A 25,431-nucleotide genomic window follows, 5' to 3' on the forward strand; every position below is an offset into this window, starting at 1 on the left:
AAAAAAAAAAAAAAAAGAAGAAGAAGAAGAAGAAAGAAAGAAATGCGACAGAAACCAGAAGACTTACCCCGGAGGTGGACCACGAACCAACAAAGGAACTGGGCCATCCTGATGCTCCACAGGTGGCCCTGGGACCTGTGAGAACACTGTTGAGAGCCATCCCACCAGACATCTAGCTAAGAAGGGGGCCCAGGGTTAGCATCCTCCCTTATGGGGTCAGAATGACATGGTCAACGATCAGGCCCTAGCTGAACCCTCTCCTTCCACTGGTGAGAGGAGTCATTTTCTTCAGGAGACATAGAGAAAGAACAATGTCTGGGTTGATGCTTACAATGGATGTAGCTGGGGTGTTATCTCCATCGCCCCAGGACACCACAAGACCCCGGGCTGATACACCAGCTTCCTCATCCAGCAACTGGAGACTGAGGATGGGGGCGATGGACTCTCCCCCATTTCTCTGACCAGATCACTGAGGCTGGAAGCAGGTGAGTCGGGGGCGGAGATCTGCGGTGGCCGCGCCTTGCCTGCGTCAGTCGCCGCACCAGGAATAGCCCCCGCCCCCGCCCCCGCCCCACAACGGGTCTGGCAGAGCCTTTACGCAGGAGCTAGAGAGCGTCTATTCCTGTCGGGCTGTGGGAGGAGGCGGCGCGGGAGGGCGGGTGCTCACCCGTAACTCACAAACAGCCGGGGTGGGGGAGCTGGGGAGACTGGAAAGGGGTGCTAGGATCACGGAATTGGGGGCCCCCGCGAGCTGCCTGCACTGGGCTCTGGAAGGGAGGGGACTCATGTGTGGCCGCCCCACCTCCCCTCCTACCAGTAAGTCCCTCTGCCAAGCCTGCCTCCCACTGGTTTACTCAGCCCTGGAAAGCCATTCAAATTCCCTTTCCACGGTTTACAAGCTGTGTGACCGTGGCCAAGTCACGTAACCTCTCTGAGGCTGGGGTTCCTGCTTGCTGTCACAGGGGAGTAATAGTGTCGCTTCCCGAGGTTGTTGGATGAAGAATGTAAGATGCATGGAGCATCGCCGACACCTGCGAGGAAGGGGTTCTAGCTAGGCCTGAGCTAAGGATGGCCATAGACAGAAGGCAGGAGTGTCCCGAGCAGTGGTGTGGCAGTGAGGATGAGAGGTATCCAGAATCGGGTTCGCTGGAACAGGTTTGTGCAACTCTTTGGACTGTGTGTGAGGTTCATCTGTGGAAATCAAGGCAGCGCTGGGGCTGGGGACTTGGGGTTGGCCTCTCCAGACCAGCCAGGCATCTCTGAGATGTCAGGCTGGCTCCTTGGAAGGAGAGTGAGGTACTGGGAGCGGGGTCCTTCCCCACCCCAGAAAAGGACAGGCCTTGGATCGGCCTCTTCCCTCCCAGCTCAGCTTCCTTCTTTGCAGGCATCCCCACAATCTATCAGGAATGTTGAGGTGCTAATGGGGAGAAGGGGCCTCTGCGTCGTGACGTCTTCATTGATGGTTATTCCAATAAAACTGGCATAGTTTTAAGGGAAATCTGGCTTCAAGCAGATGGGAAGGGCGTACAGTAAAAGAATGTGAGGCTCTAATGGGTTGTCTGACTGCTTCAGTATTTGCCAGCCCACCCTGCCAGGCTAGTCTCTGTGTCTGTGGCCTGAGAAAGGCCTGGGTCTCTATGTAAAGATCTTATTCTTTGGGGCCATCTGAAGATAGGGTCCGAGGCCAGGATCCACCAAACTCGGTATTTATTTTAGGGAGTTGGGTGGTGAATAGCTAAGCCCAGACCGAGGCTCTATGCTGCCCTCTGCTGGTTGCTTGGTAGAGTGCCACCTTCAGGAGCCTGCCAGAGAGGCCTGCTGCCCTCTGCTGGACAGGAAACCCGACGGGGTGGGGACCAGAACGCAAAGGCGTATTCTATACCTGGCCTCCGGGTAGACCCGCTAAGAAAGCTCGGCTTCCACACTGCCCTCCTATGCTTCCGGTTCTGCAAGCCTCGCCCCAAGATCCCTAGGAAGTAGTGAGGTGGGGGTGGGGGTCCCAGACATTTCGAGAGGAGGGGTTAAGGCCTGACCCTCCTCACGCCGTCCTCTAAACAACCCTGGCCAGGTTGGGGGGTGGGGGTCCTGTCTGTCCACGTGCGTGTGTCGGTCCACACAGCCGTGTGCAGTGACCCCAGTTAACACGTGTGAACACACGCGCTCATATGCACATGCATGTGGTCAGTGACAATCACACGCGAATGGGTGCACGCTCCGTAGGAAGACCGCAGGCCGGGCTGGCTTGAGACTAGTCGGAGCCTGGGACCCAGAGGGGCACTGCGTGGTGCAGGGCGGGAGCACGAGGGCGCCGGCCCGGGAGCGCTCTTCGTCTGCGCCCCGCTGCCACTCTCGCTGCCCCTTGGGCGCTGGGCAGCTGCTGGGGTGCTCCTCGATCGTCGCCCGGTTCTCTGAAAGAAGGACCCCCACCCAGGTTTTGCGGCCGCGCCTTCTCCTCCCCCGCCCGGCTCTTGCGCTCGCTCTCTGGCTCCCTCCCTCCCTTCCTCTGTCCCTCCTCCCTCCCTGGCTCGCTGCTCGCTCCTCTCGCTCCCTCCCCACGCCGCGGCAGAGCGCGGAGCCCGAGCGGGAGCCGGCGTGGGAGCCGGAGCGGGCGGCAGCGCAGGCGGCGGCCGGACCCGGACCCGTCCCGGTCCCGAAGCGCGCGGAGTCCCCACCCGCGCCGCTCGGGCCCCCCTCCCGACGCGGGGCTCTGAGCAGCATGCGCGGCAGCTGCCCACCGGCCCCAGCCCTGGCCCCGGCTCCGCTGCGGAGAGCGCCCGGCCTCGACCCCGGCCCCAGCGGTAGAGGCCGTGGCGGCGGCTCCCGGCCGGCCCGAGGGACAGAGCTAGGCTCCCGGAGCCCGCGCCAAGCGTCCTGAGCGCGCCAGCTCCTCAGCCCGCCTCGGCTGCGACCTCCGCCCCCGACTCCCGAGCTCCTTCCCCGGGGCTGGCTGGGCTCCCGCCCGCGTAGGACAGACAGACGGACAGCCAGCCCTGCGAGGGCGCGTGGACCGGGCGGAGGTGTTGGAGGAGGAGACGGAGGAGGGGGGCTGGGCTGGGGCTGGGGCCGCGCCGGCAAGAGAGACATGCGATTGGTGACCGCGCGGAGCGGACGGACAGCGCGCCCGAGATGCAGGTGAGCCCCTCCACGGTGGCCGAGCCCGAGTCGGCAGCCCTGCGGTGAGTGCCTCTGGGAGCAGCTGTCCCCCCCAGGCTTCGCCCCCCTGGGACTATGTAGGACATCCTGTATCACCCAGACCCCCTTTGGGGTCACAGGCCTGATCCTCAAGTTTCAAATGATTTTCCCGTTTTTCTTCCGCTGGCCCTTACAGATCTCTCGGGTTGGCAAACTGGGACCCGTGGTCAAGGAGAGATCCACTCTGTTCCATTCCTAAATCACCCTCCCATTCTGGGCATTGGTCACCCGGAGGGTATGCTCTCTTAGCCCTGAACGAGACCCTTTCAGTGGACCAGAGGCCACCTCCCCAGCCCTGGCTAACACCCCCAAGTCTGGGAACACAACTAGGGAGCAGTTTCTCTTGAGGCTCCAGCTAGGATTGCCCCTCTCTCTTCGGGAGCCTTCCCACTCTTTCTGGTTCCTTTCTGGCTCCTCCCGGGTGAAAGGAAGGTGGAGAGGGGAAGAAAGGGGAGGAAGGGAGTCCAGTTGAGGAAGACCCAGGAACCTTCGGGGCTCCCCTTTGTCTTCCTTAAGCTGGGCTTCTCACCTCCTCCTGCCCCACTTTTCACTCCGAGGGAAATGGGTGGGAAGTGGAAGCCTGCTAAAAAGGGGGAGGTGAGAAAGGAGCCTCCGGTGTGTGCCCAAACACACCCTATTTGGGTGGGCTTTGGGCTTCCTGCCCTCTGAGATACCCCAGAAGATGTTTCTCTCTGGGTGGGTCCCACTTTGAGGAGGGGTGGGACCAGGCAGGTGGGCAGTCCCCTGGGTCTCTTATTGTTGGGGCCTCTGCCCAGCCCCTGACCAGCTCTTGTGGCGGCACCTCCCCTTTGTTCTCAAAGACCCTGTGGTGGGTGGGTGGCGTGGCGACCAGGGCACATGGAAGATGGGAACAGCTCTGCCCTGGTGGGTGGGAATGCAAGAGGCCTGAGGTGGGGGCAGGACCATCTGGGCCAGCCCCTTTCTGCCAGTCCAGCCTTCCCCCAGTCCTTGGCTGGGCTTGGGCAGCCAGAGGGCGCCCGGCTCTCCTGGTTCTCGGTTGTGGACTCAGCCCTGCTGTCCATTATGCCAACGACTCCAGCGCGGGGCCTTGGTGCCAGGGGAGTCCACCAAGCAGGCAGAGAACCTGGGGCTTCCCTGGACCCACTGAGGGCTGCTGATGAGGGGAGGGGGTGTTCCCCTGCTTCTGGCCCTTTGTCCTTGTGTAGGCCAAGAGGGGTGCAGAGTCCTCAGCCCTTGGGAAGGTGCTAGCACCTGGTTTGCTGGGAAGCAAGCCTGAGGTGACAGAAAGGAGAGGTGAAGAAGGCATTGGGGCCACGCTGAAGGTGCCAGAGAAAAGGGGGCATGGTATCACAAAATCTGAGGGCAACACCCAGCTGCCTCCATGAGGAGACTCAGCCAAAGAAGGACAGGGCCCCGTGGAGCTCTTGTCTCTGTGCCCCCTCCTCCAGTCCTGGGTGAAGTGTGAGATGGCCCTGAGTAGGGTTCCATCAAGACTGTGAGGCTCCCTAGACCTGGAGTAAATGCGGGTTTAGGAAACAGCTTTTACGGGATGGGTGTGTGCTGCGCGCTAAGGTTTGATGCTTTGTGGGTGGAGGGATCCCGCAAGACTGCTTTACTTGTCACGGTCCTCTTTGATCCTGGGGAGTCATCTCTTCTGTCCCTGTCCCTAAACACATGTTTCCCACACTAGATAGTTGTTTTTTTTTTTTTTTTTTTTTTAACTCAGAATTCTAGAGGGTCACTATCTTCCTCCTCCTCCTGAATGGGCTGTTGCTTAGCAAAGAAAAAAAAAAAGTTGAGCAGGACCTGTATCCAGGATGGCTCAGCTGAGCCTCTGTTAGGTGCTCATGAAAGTAGAAGGCTGGCCCTGGGGGTGGGGTGGAGAGGGTAGGACCTTTGCTGGCTTTTCTGTGTGTGACTTTCCAGCTCCAGGTTCCCCTCCCAGAACATGACCACTAGTCGTATTTTTGTTCTCTCCCTGCCAGTTCCTCCCCATATGCCTGTATCCTCCCTTGGCTTGGTCTAGCATCCTTCTGCAAAGGGCTCTCTTCTTCAAGAAGCATCCCCTAGCTGCTCTAAGGACCCACATTGATTTACACATGATGGCATGCCAGCCCATTCATTCATGCATTTACTCTGTACATCCTGGTAGCTGCCTGCTCGGCTCCTGCCTAGATCCTATTGATTACCTTGAATACCTCCGGGCATGGACAAAATATCGAGGCCCTAGGACCCTCCTGGCAAGGACAACCTGTAGGGGCCATGGAGACCTTAGCTGCAAGAATGGTTAGGACAAGATGAGCGCTAAAGATGTCCCAGGTAGAGACTGGGGAGAGCCAAAGCAGATTCTCAAGAAGGAGGGCGGTTCTTTGTGGGAGCTGATGGAGTAAGGCTCTTAGAAGAGGGTGACTGGAGGTTTTGCAGAGACACGCGAAGCAGGGGTTTCCAGAATGAGAGGAGACTCTCTGAAGAAAGCTTTGAGAAGGCAGGGTCATTTCCAAACACACCTGAGGCATTCTTGATTCTGACCTTTGTTTATGTGAATGAATGGTTCAGTGAATACCCTTGAGTGTGCGGGTCAGTTGCGCTTCTGCCGGGCGAGGGTTCAGCTTCTCCAGCGTCGCTCCTCTGTGAGAGTGGACTCTGCAGTCACAGACCTGGCTCAAGCTTCAGCTCCACCACTGCCTCGTGCTGTGACTTTGGGGAACTTACTTAATCTCTCTGGGCCCCCATGTCCTTTCCAATAAAGTGGAGTTAACTATAGTATCTCCCTCAGTGGAGACGGCGGCAGTTAAATGTGCTACTACACACAGAGCACTTAGACTGGTGTGGAGTGAGCCGTGAGTGCTTCATGAGTGCTAGCTGCTCACAGTTCATATCAGATGTGCTTCCGGTTTTCTCCTTGGAGGTAGCGCCAAGATTTAGTTTTCTAGCGGAGAAAACAACCAGACTGACCTCTCCAAAGCCCCCCATCTTGCAGGCATGGGTTCACACGAACATGCTCTCCTTCTGACCATGGGAGGTGGCTGTCCTCACTGTTCCAGGCCGAGCCTGTCCATTTGTTGATCCATGCGTTTGTAAGTAGTACTCGCTGTGGGGGTGAGGTGGCACAGGCCTTTAATCCCAGCACTTGGGAGGCAGAAGCAGGAGGGTCTGTGTGAGTTGGAGGCCAGCCTGGTCAGCAAGAGCTAGTTCCAGGAAAGGCTCCAAAGCTACAGAGAAACCCTGTCTTGAAAAACCAATAATAATAATAATCACAAACCAATAATAATAATAGTAGTAGTACTTGCCTGGGCATGGTGACACATGCCTATAATCCCAGCACTTAGGAGGCAGAGGCAGGTGGATCTCTGTGAATTCAAGGCCAGCCTGTTCTACAGAGTGAGTTCTATAGTAGTCAAGGCTACAAAAATAATAAAATAAATAGGAGTCGTGCTCACGATAACACAACGAACACACGATCCAACTCTCCAACTTCAACATTCAGCCTTTGCCTCTTCCTGTGTCTTCTCCATGCCTCACCCTTAGCTCCTCTTCATGAGGCAGTTGCCACCCTGCACTGTGTATTTCAATTTCTCTTGCCTCTTGTGTTTGGGGCTGAGGGTGTAACTCAGTCGTGGGACACTTGCTTAGCATTCATGAAGTCCTGGGTTCAGGACCCAGCACCAGAACAAAGTAATATATAAGAACTCTGGCATTTTAGTTATTTTTTTTAACTCTGTATAAAATATAAATGGAATCGACTTTTTCATTCATTATCATATTTTTGCAAATGACAGTGGTTATTCAGCACCCATTCATTTTTCTCTGATGGGTTTGGTTGTTGCTTGAATGTAACACAGTGTATTCCTGGCCCTCCCGTTGATGAGCATTTGGGTTGTTGATCTTTCTGGCTCTTAGAGATGGTGCTGCCACAACCCCCCTGGTCCTGACTGCTGAGGCAGTGTGGGAAGTGCCCTGATCTGTTGGGCTGAAGGGCATGTCCATGTTTGGCTTTCCTAGGAACTGTGCCAAAGTGTTTTCCAAATTGGTCGGACCACTTTATGCCTCTCCCACAGGGGACGCATGCTCCTCCCACCCTCTCCATCCCCAGACAAGTCCATGCTATCTACTGACTGTCCTGGTTTCTCCTGATTGAATGAGTGTAAACTGGGATTTCATTATAGCCTTGATTTGCATTTCTCGGATTCAAGGTTTATGGCATCTGAAAGGGGGTTGAGACAGGCAGCGTCCAGTGTGGGCTGGACCTCACTAAGTGGTTATTATCCCACGAAACTCAGTTTCCTCTGAAATGGGGGATATTGTCCGTAAAAGTTCTGCACTCGGGCGTGGGCAGGAGTGATGGGAGGGGGGGTTCCGCAAGGACGTGGAAATGAAGGCAGAGCAAGTAAGACTTGAGTCCCTGTGCAGCAAGAACAAGAAGGAAGCATTCAGGGGAGTGCCAGTTACTCTGGGTCCACTTCAGGATGGGAAGAGGCTGCCTAGCTCAGGAGCTACAGGGAGCCTGTGCCTCTCTCTCTGCAGCTCCCCTTCCTGCACCCTGGCATTGACATGCGGCCTGGCACTGGTGAGTGCTTAGTGAGAATGTGGTGGCCAACTGCTGGATGAAACGTGTGTGTGCTCCTGCCCCTGGCATTCACAACTCCCTGGGGGCCCTCTCTGATTGCTCTTGTCCAAGCAAACAAATGAAGGGCGACCAAGCAAGATAGCTCCTGGGCATCCAAGGGTCCCTAAACCACAAGACCCACCAGAGGGGCTAAGAAGCCAGGAACTAGCAGGCCAAGTTGGAGTACCTCCCCCTGCCAGCCTGGTGTACCCACAGTTGATTTCACCCCCCCCCTTCCCTGCCCAGGCCTGGACCCCTGGAGCTGGTTAGAGACAAGCGCCAGGGCTGGCGGAATAATTATGCCTATTTCATGTGACACCCAAATTGATTGCCGCCAGGGTGACATTACCAGGGCATTGTTCCTCATCTCCAACCTCTTATTACATGTTATTAGGGTGTGTGGTGTGTGTGTGTTTTTCTATTTTTTTTTTTCCATTTCAGGGAATTAATCTCTCCCTTCTACCACCTCTGCTTCCCTCTGCAGAGAATCACTCTCGGCCTGGGGAAGGGGGCGGGGCCTGACCAACAACCCTTTTCTGCTTGATCCTGGGCAGACCTGCAGCCACAGCTGGGGGCCTGGCTATCTCTAGTCCCTTGGCTTGAATCCAAGATGTGGGCATCTTAGAGCTGAGAGAGGCTGCTAAGATCTAGCTTGCAAGCCTCCCATGACAGACTGCTCATAGTGGGGCCGAGGTAGGTCTTCCACCTCCCTTGGCTCCGCTCTCTGCACCAGCCTTGGACACGTGACACAGTTCTTAGAGGTGTGCAAGGTTTTCACTCTCCTCACCACATATGGGGTTGTGCAAGGGCAACCTTAGGGTTACCCAGCTGGGCCTGAGCCGGGCCCAGCATAGCCTGTGTCCAAGCTCCCTGGTATGAGCTCAACATGTTGGAATGATGGACATTCACAAGGGACTGACCAGGACTTGTTGAACAGAGAGGGCTTGACCAGCCAGTACCAGGGGAAGGGTAGTGTTTTTGTTTATAGTTTGTCTGATCATAAGTAACTCATCAGACTTTGCTTTATGATACATCAGGGGCTTATGTTTCCCCCTTTGTGAAGTACAAATATCCCAAACCATCACCCACCCATGACCTAGCTCCACCATGAGTGGGGTGGCCACATTGGAATGGCAGAGAAGATAGCTGCCGATGGGCCTTCCTAGGCCAGCCTGAGATTCTGTGGGCCATGGGCGGTGCTGGTGCTCTTGACATCATTGCTCGTCTGTGTGATGGTCTCTAAGATAAAATGCCTCTGGATTAAGACTAGCACTGCCTTGAACTAACATCCCAGGCTGTTTCCCCATCAGTTCAGTGGGGCTGATATATTGAGGGCCAGGAGGGCCATCTTGTGCTCAGCATAAAAGCCTTTCTTCCTCCTTCATGAGCTCCCTGTGCCCAGCATGGTGAGAGGGCAGCATGAAGCCTGCCAGCCCCACTGCAAAGGAAGACATTGCGGTCTCAAGGGGTAAGAGCCCTTCAGGATCTCAGGGGTCTCTAAAAGAGTGATCAGGACAGGCTGGGGTCTAAGGAATCCCAGCTCTGCCCCTTGTGGCTGTGTGACTTTCAGCGAACGGTATGCCTTCTCTGTGCTTTAGCCCTCTGATCAGCAGAACAGGGATAATTATGCCAATCCTCCTGATTGTGAAGATGCCACCAGTTGCCTGGCTGTGTGAACACTGCTTTTCTTTGTCCGAATGTTTTGTAAGACACTGTGGGGAGGGAGGCAGAGTTTAGACTCTCCAGAGTTCCTACCATGCTGTGACCGCGAACAGATTCACAGAACCTCTTTGTGTTACCTTTTTTCCTTTCTTCTCTTTTTCTGTTTTTTCTTTTGAGACAGGATCTCTATATATAGTTCTATTTGGCCTAGAACTATGTAGAACAATCTGGCCTCAAACTCAACAGAGATCCCCCTGCCTCTGCTTCCCAAGTGCTGGGACTAAAGGCGTGCACCACCACACCCAACCGTTTCCAGTGTTTTAACCACAAAACGGGGGTTGATGACTCCACCGGCCTTGGTGGGTAGCTGTGGTTTTCACAGGATGCTTGATGCCAGGGGCCCTCTAGGAGGATTCCCAGCCACCACTGCCATGCTGATCCAGTTACTACCCACCCCAATCCCTGCTGCTTGCCCCACTCCTCTGTTTCCCTCTGCTCTCATCTGTGAGTCTGCATCCATCCCTCTCAGGCCTGAGGCCTGGGGCTCCCCAGGTGGGGGTAGGCTGGGGTATCTGGGAGGATGGGGTAGGGACCTTCAGGGTGCCCCTCTGTCCCTGAGAGCCTAGTTTGGCATCTCAGCTCAGAAGGTCATTGGGGTGCAGGATCTGGGTTTCTGGCCTCCCTGCCAACACTTCACATAGGCCCGAGCCAGGTCTCTTCACCCAAGGGACAGCTCCTATTCAAGGAAGGGGGTGCTGTCTACTCAGGCAGGCCCAGCACAGGTGACCCTGCAGAGCAGCGAGCTTCAAAAGCGATCCAGTCCTCCAGGATCACATAGCAGGGTGAGGTGCCCTGGCCAGAATCCAGGATAAAGCCCGTGAGCCCTTTGTCACCACAGTTGACTTTCTCTAGGCCCTTCCCAATCCCTGCTCCTCTCTAAGCCGGCCACTCCTGGAGGGCAGAGCCTATATATAGAAGCCTTTAAACACTAAGATGCTTTGACAATTAAAATTCATAATTTATCCCTTAAATGGCCTGAGGTTGTGGGCTGGCCGGAAGGCTGGCAGCTCCGGAGACTGGCTATGCTTGGGTCGAGTGGGCAGGGGCCTCCCTCCCTTGCACTCAGGGGCCAGGTGCTTGATCAGGGCAACCCAGAGTTCAGGATAGCCAAGGTGCTTGGAGCTTGGCCCAACCTCATTTGTCCTAAAAGGCTGATAGGTGAGCAGCCACGTTGGTACCCTCCAGCCAGCCTTGATCCACTTAGGAGGAGACTGGATTTCTCAGAGTGCCAGAGAGAGACAGGGCTAGTGGCACCAGGCCAGGTACCCCCTCACCTACAAACACATTGGTGTTCTGTGTCACACATGTATTCTGGTGTTTTCTGTGTGTCACATACACAGAGAGATTCTTTCTCTGTCACGCATACAGACATTTGATGCTCTCTAGCATCCTCCCTGCCCCCCACCTGTTTATGTACACACACACACTACACACAACCACACACACACATACACACCATACACATACATACACATCACACATTACATACACAACTATACATAACACACACCACACACAACCACACACACATACACACCATACACATGCATACACATCACACACCACATACACAACCATACATAACACACACCACACACACATATACAACACACACATATACACACCATACACATGCATACACATCACACACCACATACACAACCATACATAACACACACACATCCTGCAAACCTAGCAACTCTTTGCCAGAACAAGAGCAAGAGGAAAATAAGTATGCATGACAAAAGACATGACCTCAATTTCTTCCAGGTTGACTTTTTTCTCCCCTTGGTGTGAGTGTGGAGGGTGTGTATAGCTAGAGACAGTGCCAGCCAGGAGGGGACACACTGGACTCTTCTAGCCAGCGAAAACAGCACTGATCTTGCAGCTCAGCCTGGTTGCTGACCCTCCTTTCAGGGTCCCCTCCCCTGTGCCCAGATGGCCTGTTCCTGGGCTCTTAGCCTAGCCCTGCAGACCAACCAACACTACATTCCCCCATTAGCAGCTCCTTCTTAATCCATTACCTGCTCTTCACAGCTCAGCAGGGATGAGTCAGGACTGCCAGAACAGTGTCTTGAAGGAGCCCAGGGACTGGGCCAGGATTTGGGGCAGGAGAAAAGCAAATCGGAGTCCTGCATGCTTTCGGCTTGACCTGGCCATAAGCCACCTCCTCCTTCCTAGCCTTGCTATCCTCTCTCCTCCCGGAATCCCTTCTCGAGCCTAGACGAAGCATTGGAGGACAGGGTTGAATTTTGTCTAGTGTTGCCAGGGCTGTCATCTGATTAGTTGAGGTGCGAGAGGCTAGGAGTGCAGAGATGAATGAGATCTAGTTCAGCATTTTAATTTGGGAGCCACAGAGAAAGTGAGGAGGGAGCACTGGCCGCCATGGTCCAGAGAACCCCACAAGGGGGAGGAGTGCCCACACCCACACAGCAGCAAGGTGATGAAGGCTGGGCAGATCTCTGGCACCCCTGTGGGGAGGAACCAGCAGGTAATTGTGCATTGTCTCTAGAAGGGCCACTTGGTCCTAGCTGCCCGTGAACAGGTACATGTAACTGGCGCTTTCATGCTACAACATGGACCCAGCAACACTGAGGCCCCAGCAAGGCAGCTGCTAGACCGGGGCTTCAGTTGAGAAGCCCACACTTTGCCTGGCATCTGTTCTTTGGTGACCTGAGTCCTCACACTTGTGTTAGTCTCTGTCTGCGCACCTGAAGATGGTTAACTGATCAAACCCACTGTAAGAATGATGGTGAGAACGAGGTAGCTTAAGAGGCCCCAGTCTTATAACTGAATGCCACACAATGTGAGGTAGGAGCCAGACGGGGCTGGATTGGCACGCAGGCTGTGGCCCCGTCTATTTCTGATGGTCTTTGAAGGTTTTCACCTTATGTCACCCAGGCTGGCCTGGGACCCACAGAGATCCGCCTGCCCCTGCCTCTGGAGTGCCGGGATTAAAGGCATCTGTCACCCAGCCTGGGCCTCTCCCTGACTTTCGCCCCTTCCCTGTCCCTTTGCCCACCTCTCGCCCACCTCCTGCTTCTCTGTCTGCCTCTATCCCTACTCTCTTGACCCCACCCTCCCCTTTCTTGCTCTCACACATGGTCCTTTATGAACAATGAGGCCGGGCCTGAGCACTTTGGGGATCCCTAACCAGCCTGTTCTAATGCAGCTCAGCTGTGGGAACATAGGCTTCAAGGCAATGTGACCGCTGGTCACCAGCCTTGCTCCCAGAGAGGACATGTGCAGGCCACCTACTAGCCTAAGAATCTCAAAGCTTTGTTGTTCAGAGGGCTCAGGCCCAGCCTCATAGAGCAGAGGCTCTGTAAAAAAAGTCACCCCTGGGGGGACGACACGGGGGACTGCTGTCCCTGAGGAATGCTACGTGGGAACCCGGAGAGCCCAGTATAACTAAGCCTTCCACCTGTGCTGCGGCTCACCCCAAATGAGGGGAGATTTGAGTCCAGACAGAAGCATGGGTTCACAGGAACCCAAGTGGGCAGTCGCTGAACACATGCCAGGTATCCCATCTACTGCAAGGGCTAACCACCTAGGCATGGCTCTCTGAGGCCCAGCAGCTTCCCTCTGCCCCAGGACACACGCACTCAGCCGGCTCTCCAGAGACCAGCAGACCCACCAGAGGGACAGAGCCCTGCTACCCTCTGGTTTCGTGGCCTTAAGCTGGCACAAGTGCGTTCCCTTTGTGGACCTCAGTTTCTCAGCTGTAAAATAAGTGAGAAATGCCTTCTGAGAATGGTGTCTCTGGGGTCTCAGCCAGTGTGCAAAGCTCCGCCCATGCAGCCTACAACAGGGCTCTCCAGTGTTCCTTCCCTTTTCTGAGCAGACCTCTGACTGACTTGTGGGCCTGGCTCAGAGCTGCACCCAGGTGCCACCAGGCAACACTGCCTATGGGACATGACCGCAGCCCATGTATGAGCAATCCCACACCTTACCCTCCCCACCAGAGTCCCTGGGTGGCTCTACAGTCAGGAGAGCTGAGCAGCCCAGGGCCACCCTCACATGGATCCCCCCACTCCTGATGAACTTCATCCCAGGTCTTCAGCCCCCTCTGTCCCCAGCCAAGGATGTTTGACTGTCCAGCATTCCGAGCATCAGTTCCCTGGAAGACTCTGAAACCCAGTGTCTGTTCAGTGAGGGGCACTGCCCAGGGCAGCCATCAGGCTGCTGCAGAGAACTGCAAATGGTGAGTTTCAGGCAGCACTGAGCCAGGCCATGCCTGTCCCCAGACATGAGGGCAGGTGTGGGTGGTGCTGGCAACCCAACCATCCCTACTGCAGACAGTTCAGAGTTCATCTTGAACAACACTGATGGCTCAGCTGCCTCCCCAGCCCTGCTTCGAGGAGGACTCAGGCCACCGCAGGGTCTGGGCATCATGCCCTGGGCACTACTGTCCTCTGCCTGCCTCCTGCCTGTCTTTGAGCTTTATTTTCTTTGTATTTATTGTTCCAATTTTGAATTCTTGCCCTCATGAGAAGCCCTTGAGGTGGGCAAGGATTCGAATTAAAACACTGATTAAAAAGCATAAAGCACCCTAGAAAAATACAGGAGCAGCCTTAGACTGCCAGAGCCCTGGTGGTGAGCAGCCTGGGTGACCCTCTCAAAACATGGCCCCCCACCCAATATGTTATACTGCCAAGGACCCCGTGGGGGTGTGAACCTAGGAGCCTCTGCCCAACATGCTCAGCTGTCTGTTATGCTGGTATGGACAGGCATCCTATCCTCTCAGGGCTTTAGTTTCCCTACCTTTCAGGACAGCCGGCCACCTGTAAAAGACAGAACGAAGGCCTGGGGAGGTAGCTCAGACTGTAAAATGCTTGACACACAAACATAAGGACCCGAGATCAGGTCTCCAGCACTCACATAAAATGTCAAGTACAGTGATGTTCACCCATAGTCCCAGTGCTGGGGAAGTAGAGGCAGGGATCCCTAGAGGTTGTCGGTCAGCCAGTCTAACTAAACTAGTGAGCTCCCCACTCAGTGAGAGATGTTGTGTCATAAACTATGGTGAAAAGTGACGGAGGAAGACAACTGGTGCTGACCTCTGGCCTCTACACGTATGTGCACATATATGAACATGCACACACACACACATGCTCACATAGTAATAGAACAAGACAATTCAGAGGATGTGTACATGGGAATTCTCCTGACCTCATGGTACATGATCACTGCTCTGTGGCAAACTGCCTGGCTTGGGACGGTAGCTCTATAGAGCAAGGCTGCCCAGCTGCCTGGCTTGGGGCGGTAACTCTATAGGGCAAGGCTGCCCAGCTGCCTGGCTTGGGACGGTAACTCTATAGGGCAAGGCTGCCTAACTTTCCCACCAACATTTTCACAGACCCCAGGTTTCATTGTTCAGTGGGCCTGCACCAAGGTCAGCCCCGGCAGAGGGTCGTCCATTATCTATAACAACTCCATCTTGATCACATGTTGCCTCCCACAGAATGTTCACCCGCGAGTGTTCTTGAGCTTTTCCCTATAGCAGGTGAGACAGATGGAGCTGGGACAGTGGCAGTGTGACCCAGAGTTGCCTATACATCACATGGTGGCCGGAGAGCATGTTTCTCTTTGCTCTGCTGCTGGATGCTCTCCCGGCTGCTGGATGCTCTCCTCTGTTCTTTTTTGGTTTTTTTGTTTGTTTGTTTGTTTTTTTGTTTTTCGAGACAGGGTTTCTCTGTGGTTTTGGAGCCTGTCCTGGAACTAGCTCTTGTAGACCAGGCTGGTCTCGAACTCACAGAGATCCGCCTGCCTCTGCCTCCCGAGTGCTAGGATTAAAGGCGTGCGCCACCACCGGACCACCGCCCGGCTCTCCTCTGTTCTTAACGCAGGACATTTATGGCACTGTCCCCAGCTGACTCCCATTCCTCTCTTGTCATCCTCTTGTGCCTTAACTTTTCACTCAGTTAGCCCAACGGCCATTAGAATGAGGTGCGCCACACAGCAGTCACATGTCGGTGCAAGGAAGAATCAAGTGTGTCCGCATTGTAGTTAAGTGATGCCTCAGGGAGGACTTCATGGGGGGAGGTGGTCTTTGGGATAGAAGGCTGGCAAGGCAGCTGGGACAGTTCTCCAAAAGGAGACTGCTTAGAGGCAGGGTGTGCAGGGCAAAGTAGATACAGCTGTGTGCTCTATTGGTGAGGAGGTGGGTGGATGCTGTACACACAAGTGCTGTGCACACGTGCAAGAGGGCTTGTCAACATCTGGGGTCCTTATGCCTCCCTTCTCTCTTCAGCCTCCTCTAGCAGCTCCCAGGCTAGCCCAGGCCCAAGGCGGGTGCTAAAAGTCCTACTCGCTTCCTGAAGTCCCTAGCCTCACACCCACACCAGCCCCAGCTTCTGGCCCAATTACTTATTGATTGCCCGTCAGGATGTTTGCTTTTCTGGTGGGTCACTGGAGCGTATGTGACTGTGGAAAATGGTCCTGTGGGGGCAGGGCAGGGAGATGCTCGGACACAGAAGAATCTGGAGAGAGAATGAGGGGGGAGGAAGGGGGGAGGGTGACAAAACCCTTGGGGATAACAAAACTGTGCAGATTCTATAACATGTCAGTGACACCATGAGTTCTCGCTGGTTAATCAGTCACTTAGTCGATCAACAGCCAGGAAATACCTGTCAGTTCCTGAAGACCAGCCGAGCATTTGAAAGCGTGTGGAGCCAGAGCTTCTGGTCCAGATTGGTCCCTGCTACTGGTTGAGGGCTAGTCACAGTCTCTCAGAGCCTCAGTTGCCTTAATGGATGATAATTATGATAAATTGTGGCTTGAAGGCAGAGGCTGTGTCAATGGGGTAGGGGAGAGCCCAAAGTGGGCACAGACGGGACTCCCAAGCCTGGCCTCCCCGTCTTGCAGTAGGCTCCACAGGGCCATGGGTATAGGACTGAATTGCAGCAGTTCATCCCAGCTGCGCCAGAGGCCAGGTGATGAGCACTGTAGCATTTTCATCCCACTGGCAGCAGAAGGATGCAGTGGGCCGCTGCTTTGGTACATCCTTGAAGCCCTATTGGCTCCTCCCTATCCCATCTCCAGACCAGTTCCTACAGAGTGAGTAGAAGGCAAGGCAGGCAGTACCCGGATCGGGAGAGGTATGCAGGGCTCACTCCATCTGCAGCCTCCGGCAGCCTCCCAGCCCATTCAGCATGTCTTAGGATCTAGCTTTAACCAGCCCTGTATGCACAGTACTAAAGCACAGGCGTAAGACCGCCTATCCTGGTCTTAGTGGTCAGACCAGTAACTGGAGGATCCTGGTGGTGGGATAGGACTTCTGAAGTGACAGTCTAGAAAGAATGGCAGGGTTAAGGTCAGAATGCAGGAAACACTCCTGCCCTGGGTTGAGTTAGCTGATCCGATCAGGGATCTACGTTTGTAGAAGAGGTGGTCCAGGGCTTACAGGACCCAGGTGAGATCTTCAGGTGCAGAGGCTTCCTGGCTGGGTCCTGGCTTCTGGATGGCGCTCCATCCTGGAACATGTTTGGTACCTTTTACAGGTACCCAGGGTTTGTAGGCCACCTAGGGTTCAGTGGCAGAGTTGGGTGGAATGTATCATAGTATCTACCACTGTAGAGTGCCCAGCAGCCTCAGGAGCCCTTGGCCTGTGGGCTGGCTCCATTTGTGCTCTCTCATCCCCTTCAGGGCTATTCCCAGGAACCTGGCCTTGAGTCCTTTGAGCCTCCGTGAGTCTGGGTGGCTCACCAAGACTGACTATTAACTGATAAGGCCCAGGGTGAGCTGAGACTCAGGACATGCCGAGAGTAAACTGTCTGTGATCCCTAAAGAAGATGGCATTGCCCCTCCTCTGCAACCTTCCCACTTGGGATGGGGGTGAGGTGGGGTCCAGCCAAGTACTGCCTGCTCACTGCCGCCTCTGTCCTCTGCTTGCTTCCTGCTGCAGGTGAGCGAGAGGATGCTGGCGGGGGGCATGAGAAGCATGCCCAGCCCCCTCCTGGCCTGCTGGCAGCCCATCCTCCTGCTGGTACTGGGCTCTGTGCTGTCAGGTTCTGCCACGGGCTGCCCTCCCCGCTGCGAGTGCTCAGCACAGGACCGAGCAGTGCTCTGCCACCGGAAGCGCTTTGTGGCAGTGCCCGAGGGCATCCCCACGGAGACTCGTCTGCTGGACCTGGGCAAAAACCGCATCAAGACGCTCAACCAGGACGAGTTTGCCAGCTTCCCACACCTGGAGGAACTGGAACTCAATGAGAACATCGTGAGCGCCGTGGAACCCGGCGCCTTCAACAACCTCTTCAACCTTCGGACGCTGGGGCTGCGCAGCAACCGCCTGAAGCTCATCCCGTTGGGTGTCTTCACCGGCCTCAGCAACCTGACCAAGCTGGACATCAGTGAAAACAAGATTGTCATCCTGCTGGACTACATGTTCCAAGACCTATACAACCTCAAGTCCCTGGAGGTCGGTGACAATGACCTCGTCTACATTTCCCATCGAGCTTTCAGTGGCCTCAACAGCCTGGAGCAGCTGACTCTGGAGAAATGCAATCTGACCTCCATCCCCACTGAGGCACTTTCCCACCTGCATGGCCTCATCGTCCTGCGGCTACGACATCTCAACATCAACGCCATCAGGGACTACTCCTTCAAAAGGCTGTATCGACTCAAGGTCTTGGAGATCTCCCACTGGCCCTACCTGGACACCATGACCCCCAACTGCCTCTACGGCCTCAACCTGACATCCCTGTCCATCACGCACTGCAACCTGACCGCCGTGCCCTATCTGGCCGTTCGCCATCTGGTCTATCTCCGCTTCCTCAATCTTTCCTATAACCCCATTGGTACTATCGAGGGCTCCATGCTGCATGAGTTGCTGCGGTTGCAGGAGATCCAGCTGGTGGGTGGGCAGCTGGCTGTGGTGGAGCCCTATGCCTTTCGTGGGCTCAACTACCTACGTGTGCTCAATGTCTCTGGCAACCAGCTGACCACCCTGGAGGAGTCTGCCTTCCACTCGGTGGGCAACTTGGAGACGCTTATCCTGGACTCCAACCCCCTGGCCTGTGACTGCCGGCTGCTGTGGGTCTTCCGGCGCCGCTGGCGGCTCAACTTCAACAGGCAGCAACCCACCTGCGCCACACCCGAGTTTGTCCAGGGCAAGGAGTTCAAGGACTTTCCAGATGTTCTCCTACCCAACTACTTCACCTGCCGCAAGGCTCACATCCGGGACCGCAAGGCGCAGCAGGTGTTTGTAGATGAGGGCCACACGGTGCAGTTTGTGTGCCGAGCAGATGGTGACCCTCCACCGGCCATCCTTTGGCTCTCACCCCGCAAGCACTTGGTCTCAGCTAAGAGCAATGGGCGGCTCACAGTCTTCCCTGATGGCACGCTGGAGGTGCGCTACGCCCAGGTACAGGACAACGGCACGTACCTGTGCATCGCAGCTAATGCTGGCGGCAACGACTCCATGCCCGCCCACCTGCATGTGCGCAGCTACTCGCCCGACTGGCCCCATCAACCCAACAAGACGTTCGCCTTTATCTCCAACCAGCCAGGCGAGGGAGAGGCCAACAGCACCCGCGCCACCGTGCCTTTCCCCTTCGACATCAAGACGCTCATCATTGCCACCACCATGGGCTTCATCTCCTTCCTGGGCGTTGTCCTCTTCTGCCTGGTGCTGCTGTTTCTCTGGAGCCGGGGCAAAGGCAACACAAAGCACAACATCGAAATTGAGTATGTGCCCCGGAAATCGGACGCAGGCATCAGCTCGGCCGATGCACCCCGCAAGTTCAACATGAAGATGATATAATGACGGGGCGGGATTGGGGCACAGGGACCCCCCCCAGGGGACCACTGGGCAGGGAAGGAGCCGGGCTGCTGCCCACTCACTCCCAGGCCTTCCCACCTTATTCCTGCCCTCCTCCCCACCCTCTCCCTCCCCTCCACGTGCCCCTGCTGCCTCGCCAGCCCTCACCGCCTGCCCTCCTTCTACCAGGACTTCAGAAGGCCAGGCCTGAGGACCCCACCTACACAGGGGCCAGAGTTGACAGACGAATCCAAAGCCGATGAACCGACACGCGGCAGAGTCAATACAATTAAAAAAAAAGTTACAAACTTCCTCTGTAACTTGGGTTTCAATAATTATGGATTTTTATGAAAACTTGAAATAATAAAAAGAAAAAACTATTTCCTATAGCTAGTCGGAATGCAAACTTTTGACGTCCTGATGGCCCCCAGGGCCTTCTTCCAACTCAGTTTCTTGTTTTCTCTTCCTCCTCCTCTTCCTCCTTTCTCTTCTCTTCCCCCGTGGGGAGGGATCACTCAGGAAAACAGGGAAGGAGATTCCAGCCCCACCCTCTGGCCCACTCTGCTAGGTGCCATTTGGAGCCATGGGTGGCAGCTCAGCTCCAGGACCCAGATCCAGCTGGCTCTTCACAGGAAGTAGGGGAGGGGACAGGACTGCCCAGTGTGGGTGGGGCTTGTCTGCTGGCTGCCAGGCTGCACTGCCAAGGGGAGGTGGGGGGGCCAGGCTCGGGTGTGGCTGAAACTGGGACGGGCTGGGGTCCTCCTATGGGAACAGCACAGTCAGTGGAAAGAGTCAGGAGCCAGAGGCAGGCCCGAGTCCTCTCCTCTGGTTCCAGCTCTGCTGCTCACTGTTGTGTGACTCAAGCAGGTCACTGGCCCTCTCTGGGCCACATCTGTACAAATGGGAACATTATCCCTGCCCTGCCTACCTCACAGGGCTGTTGTGAGGAACTGATGAGATGATGTATGTGAACCACTTTGTAACCTGTAAAGCGCTGTGCACATGTGTGTGGGTGACTGCTCTCATTATGGTCATTATTCTTTCACCGTGGGATGGGATCCCCATGGGGTCAGGGCTGGGGGAAGGGGGCAGCTCTTGGGGCTCCCATAGGCTCCTCATAGGACACTGGCTGGGCTGGTAGGTTCTTCTACCTCTGCCCAGGAGGCCCCCAGACAGAAGCCAGCTTTGGCCTGGACGGGTATCGATATTGAGAGGGCCAGCTCTAAGTCTTATATCCACTACTGTTTGATGACTATCTGCTGCTTCCTGTGCAGAGTCCTCAGGGTAGGCAGCCATTCTGGGGCAGTCTGGAGACAGCTTGTCACCCAGCGCTGTCCGTCCTCCCACGAGGCCATCCCCTGGGCCTATCCTGGGCTTGACAGGGAGCGCTTGAATTTGGGTCTTGGACCCAATTGCCCATGTGCTAACCAGGAAAACAAAACCTGGACCATACTGTTCAAACCAAATCAGCAATGGAGAGGGTTGCCCTGGGCAACAGCGGTTGTTTGCCACTTTCCTAGAAAGAATCCATGGGCCCTTCTTCAAAGCTAACTACAGCTCAGTCCACAGACCCAGCACTCACTACGTCTCGTGTTTGGGCAGGGAGGGCGTGGGCCGGGGACACCTGGCCTCTCTACTCCAAGTTGGTGCTTTCTCCTATGGACAGCTTCTGCACAGCCCTATGTGGGTTCAGGGTCTCCTGCCTCCCCTCCATCCTCTGGCCTTAGCTACAGCAGCGCAGAGACCAAGGGGCACAGAGAGCAATAGGAAGTTCAGTCCTTAGCATCAAGAAACTGCCAGAATGCAGCTCATCCAATGGGCTCTCACCTCCAAGCCAAGACCTGGGAGTGAGCTGCGTGTCTGGTGAGAGAACCTGAAATGAGCCCTCAGTTAGTCTGTCCATCCGTCCATCTGTCCTTCCTTCATTTCTCAGGCATCACTGCCATGGCTCTGCTCCCAGCTCAGCTGATACCTAAGGCTACAGCCAGCCTTGCCCCAGCCTGCTTTCCCAACCACTGCCCAGGACTGCTCTGGTTCTGGACAAGGCTTGAGCCCTCTGGTGACCTCCTTTAGACTCGGTGGAGATCCCTAGAGGAAGCAGATGGGTAGTTATAAGATTCCGAGGTCCGAGGTCAGGTCTGTGTTCACGTTCCAATTGTCAGGATTATCCTCCAAGCCTCAATTTTCACCTGCCTCTGCCTCCTGAGTGCTGGGTTAAACGTGTGTGCCATGCCTAGCCTTGATCTCACTGCTTTTGCTGGTGAGGAGGATTGAATCCTTCTTGTGCACATACAGAGGATGAGGCCCAGGATGGCAGTAACTTAGCTGAAGCCAGTCAGCCTCCGAGTGACAGTACTGGGGTCTGCTTCCAGACTTTCAGAGCCATAGCCTTCTCAGCCTGGCACAGGGCTTCTCAGCCATGCAGAGACAAGAGAACTCAGTGGGAAACCAGAGAGGCTGGGGTATGCAGGGTCCTTAGCAAGGAAATGGTCTGCATCCAAGAGGCTAGTCATGTTGCAGGATGCTTCAAGGACCTGGCAGGTCTGTCATCTCCCGAGAGGAATCAGAGCCCAGGCTCTCTGCTGCCCAGTCTGGAGGCTGAGCTAGTACACCCTCCGTCCTCTCCAAGAGGCTCATATGGAATTGTCACATGATCTCTGGGATGCCGCAGGTGCTGCTAAATGGGGCCAAGGCGCTAATTTACTCCTGGCTACCGGGACAGAAACAGTTCCCATGGAAACGCAGGGACTTGGGGAAATTCTTAGGTTGCTATCAGGTTGGGAAGAGTCAGTCTGGGAGAGGAGTGCCCAGGGTCATAGGTCAGGGCTGGCTGTCTGGAAGCTAGAAAGCTGGTGAGTCTCAGCACAGCCTCTTTTCACTGTGAAAAGTGTCGTCTGTGGAAGAGGGCACTCTTCTACATCACTGCCCTATGCCTTGATACGGTTCAAGGGGGCATCCTGGGATGCCTTACTGGGGAGTCTACTTCTCCGTGCCCAGTAGTCTCTAGAAGGGAACAGGAACAGTGAAGACCCCCACCAAGGATGCACAGGGACTGGCCTGGAACCTGAACCTACAGGCAGACAGAACCAAAGACTCTCTGGCCCCCTACACCCTATCATAATTCTGGGGTCCTGAACTGCACCTGTGACCCTGCAGGGGTGTCTTGCCATCCCAGATATCCTTCCATCCCAAATGCGGCAGGGGGCTGCACCCAGCTAACCTTCTCACCTGGGACTAAGGGAAGAAGTGGTAGGAAGCTCCTGGGGTAGAGAGGACAAGATCTGGAATCCTGAGTGTCCACCCATTTTCCAGGGGACAGAACCAAAGCCAGTCCCAGGAGCAGGGCATGACAGAGACAGAGATGGTGGGACCAGCCTCACAAAGCAAATGGACTGGGCCAAGCTGATATGGAGGAGGTAAGCCGTAGAAAATAGCAAGCACCTTCTATTTTCCCCTGATATGTCAGATGAGGCTCAGAGAGGGAGAGTAACCCACCAGAGTCACACAGCAGAGGCAGGTGGATCACAGGCTTTACCAGTGACATCACCACTGAGACCCCTGTATAAAACCGAGTTGAGAATCCTATTTTTAGGGTACCTGAGAATATTAAAGATCATATATAATTTGGGAAACACTGATGATTGCTGTCATTAGCCTAATGGGCAAGCAGGGGAATGGTGGCTGAACCCAGGAGCTGGAATATCAGGGACTTTATAGGACGTAGTGGGGTCAGTTAGAAGCCAAGCCTAATCATCCCCTCCACGTGGCTCCTGGAGGCCAAACTATGATGGGAGTAGGAACAGACATGGCCGCCAGTCTCCCTGCTTAGGACAGAACAGCCATAAAGGCCCTAAAGGACAGGGTCACATGTGTAAGAACTTCTGTTACTAGCTGGCCAAGAGGCTTTGAGACTTTTCAGGCCTGATGCCAGGGTTCCTGTGCCACAAGAGGAGGATAGAGGCCGGGATGTGGCTCAGGTGGTAGAGTGCTTATATAACATGCACAAGGCCACGGGTTTGATCCCTGGTGAAACCATGGTACTATACACCTGTAATCCCAGGAATATAGGCTGGGGGGTCTAGAGTTCAAGGCCAGCTTGGAGTGAGCGGAGATTTAAAAAAAAAAAAAAAACACCAAACCAAGGACAGCACAGACACACAAGGGCGTCAGCACCCTCCTGTGAAAACAGCCCATACAAGATGGAAAGTCACTTCCCGACTCCATCTGCTCTTAGAAAATCCCTAGCTCCAGCCTCTTTCCTAGTATGGCTTATTGGCAGCTCTTATCTCTCCATTCATGGTCCCAAAGGAAATTAATCCGATTGGTCACCTACCAGCCAATAGCTTGGCTGCCTCAGAGTAAGGTGCTTGTCTCTTATCCAATCAGCTGTGGCTAAGGAGTTACAGAGGCCAAATTTGGGTAAAGAAGTCACAGAAGGGCTAAGGAGTGGGAGTAGAATTTTCTGTTTCTACACAGCTACCCCCCAAAACTTAGTGGTGTGAAGCCATAAGCATGTATTGGTAGTTCCCCTTCTGGAACTAGGACAGAGTTTGGGGAGGACAGCAGCCTATCTCTGCCCTGCGGAACATCTACCAGGGATGCTTGACGGGGCTAAAAGACCCAAGGTGGCTTCTGACCATGTCTGCCACCTTATCAAGGGAGGTTGGAAAGACTGGGGACAACTGGCTTCTGGTTCCACACGGTCCACCAGAGACTAGCAGAACATCTTGGAGGCCCGGCTCTACCACAGTGTAGCAGAAGTCACCAAGTATCTTGAAGCCTGGGCCAGAATGTTCCACATGGACATCTGGACTCCTTCTGTTGCCTAGGTATGTCACAGGCTCCTCGGCTTCTAGGCGAGAGGGGTCTAGTGTGACAGGAGGAGCTGCATACTCAGACTAGGCGACAAGCAAGACCTGAAGGGTGCTGCAGACAGCGTGGAAGTTGCCCTCGACAGGAGCATCTCTAGTCTCTTTGTCCTTGGAGGATGCATCTATGGATACAGGCCTCTAGAGGTTGCTCAGGAGTGGGGGGTCTCCGAGAGTGATGACTGCAGGGACCTTAGAGAGCTGAGACTCACTGGCGGGTACAATGTCCTTTCTGTGGCAGGTGGCAGCAGAGGCAGGGGCAGTAATCCTGGCAGCCACAGTTTAACAAGGGTGATGTGGGAACTGGGCCACAAGTCCCCTCCTTTAATCCCGCTCCGAAGAGGTTCTAACATATTCCCTTTCAGAGGCGAACCTGGAGCACTGTGGGGTAGAAAGGATGCTGAGGCCCAGCTCAAGGTAGGTCTGAGAGCCAGGACTCATTTTGAGCCACTCCCAGTTCATGCTTCTCATCCCTGAAGCAGGCACAGCTACACCACCTCCATCTCTCTTCCATGGATGAATGAGGTGTTGGTGGCAAACATGCTATGGCGTGAGCACTCATGGTCAATATCTGTACCGGTTGATTCTCCGAGGCCACCTGGCACCTCTGCAGCATATAAAACTCTGATCAGAATACAGGACATAGGGTTAGCAGCTGCCCCAAAGGCCTGGCAATCTGGCCTTAGCATCTGCTAGGAGCTGGGGACACAGTGACCATGCAAGGCAGTCCTAGGTGGCCAGAGCACTCCCCGGGAGTTTGGCTGCTCAGCCTGCAAAGGGATTTATGGCCTCTTGCTATAACATAAGCTGTATCCCTAACCCTGGCTGTTACTATGCCAGGGAAGGTTGGGGAGGCCTCTGCAGACACAGAGATCGGGGCTGCCCCTGCACAATCTCAGACTCTCTTCCCCCATAGGAGTCCAGCCTCCACACCCATCAGGGACACCAGCAGGGACCATAGCCTGGTTCTCTCCATCAGCTCCATCCTTATTCCCCAGCCCCTCTGTACTGTAGGGACACCTGCTGGGAACAGTGTTGCAGAATATTCCAGAGAACAATAGGAAAAAGACAAAGGAAGGGAAAGTCGGGCAGGAGTCGGGAGGGGGTCCTCTCTGTGATCTTCTCTTGTCCACACAGGCCCAGGGTTCATCAGCCCTGATGTGGTGGTCGGCCTGTTTTGACAATGAGAAACCAAAGTCTCAGAGGGGCCCAGACATGGTCTAGGGCTGCAGCATGGTACCGTGATGTTTCAGAAAGCGTGAACCACTCAGCCTTCCCACTGTGTGGATGAGGTGCAGGGA

General features: G+C 55.0%; 1 protein-coding gene across 4 annotated transcripts in view; it reads left to right on the top strand.

The window, feature by feature from the left end:
• The window catches only part of Lingo1 (leucine rich repeat and Ig domain containing 1), a 54,919-nt gene extending 34,648 nt beyond the window's left edge, over nt 1-20,271 (top strand). The window contains exons 1-2 of one of the 4 annotated variants that reach the window (XM_050119501.1): nt 994-1,155; nt 17,409-20,271. In XM_050119501.1, coding sequence (XP_049975458.1) covers nt 1,069-1,155; nt 17,409-19,265 — 1,944 coding nt within the window. In that variant the 5' untranslated portion in view covers nt 994-1,068 and the 3' untranslated portion in view covers nt 19,266-20,271. Of the gene's footprint in view, nt 1-993; nt 1,156-2,556; nt 3,177-17,408 lie in introns of those variants that run through there. The other 3 variants (XM_050119504.1, XM_050119502.1, XM_050119503.1) reach the window with 3 other exon arrangements.
• Nucleotides 20,272-25,431: the final 5,160 nt, after the last annotated feature.

Source organism: Alexandromys fortis, unplaced genomic scaffold (assembly GCF_014885135.2).
Source record: "Alexandromys fortis isolate MF-2015 unplaced genomic scaffold, M_Fortis_MF-2015_v1.1 scaffold_167, whole genome shotgun sequence".
NCBI lineage: Eukaryota > Metazoa > Chordata > Mammalia > Rodentia > Cricetidae > Alexandromys > Alexandromys fortis.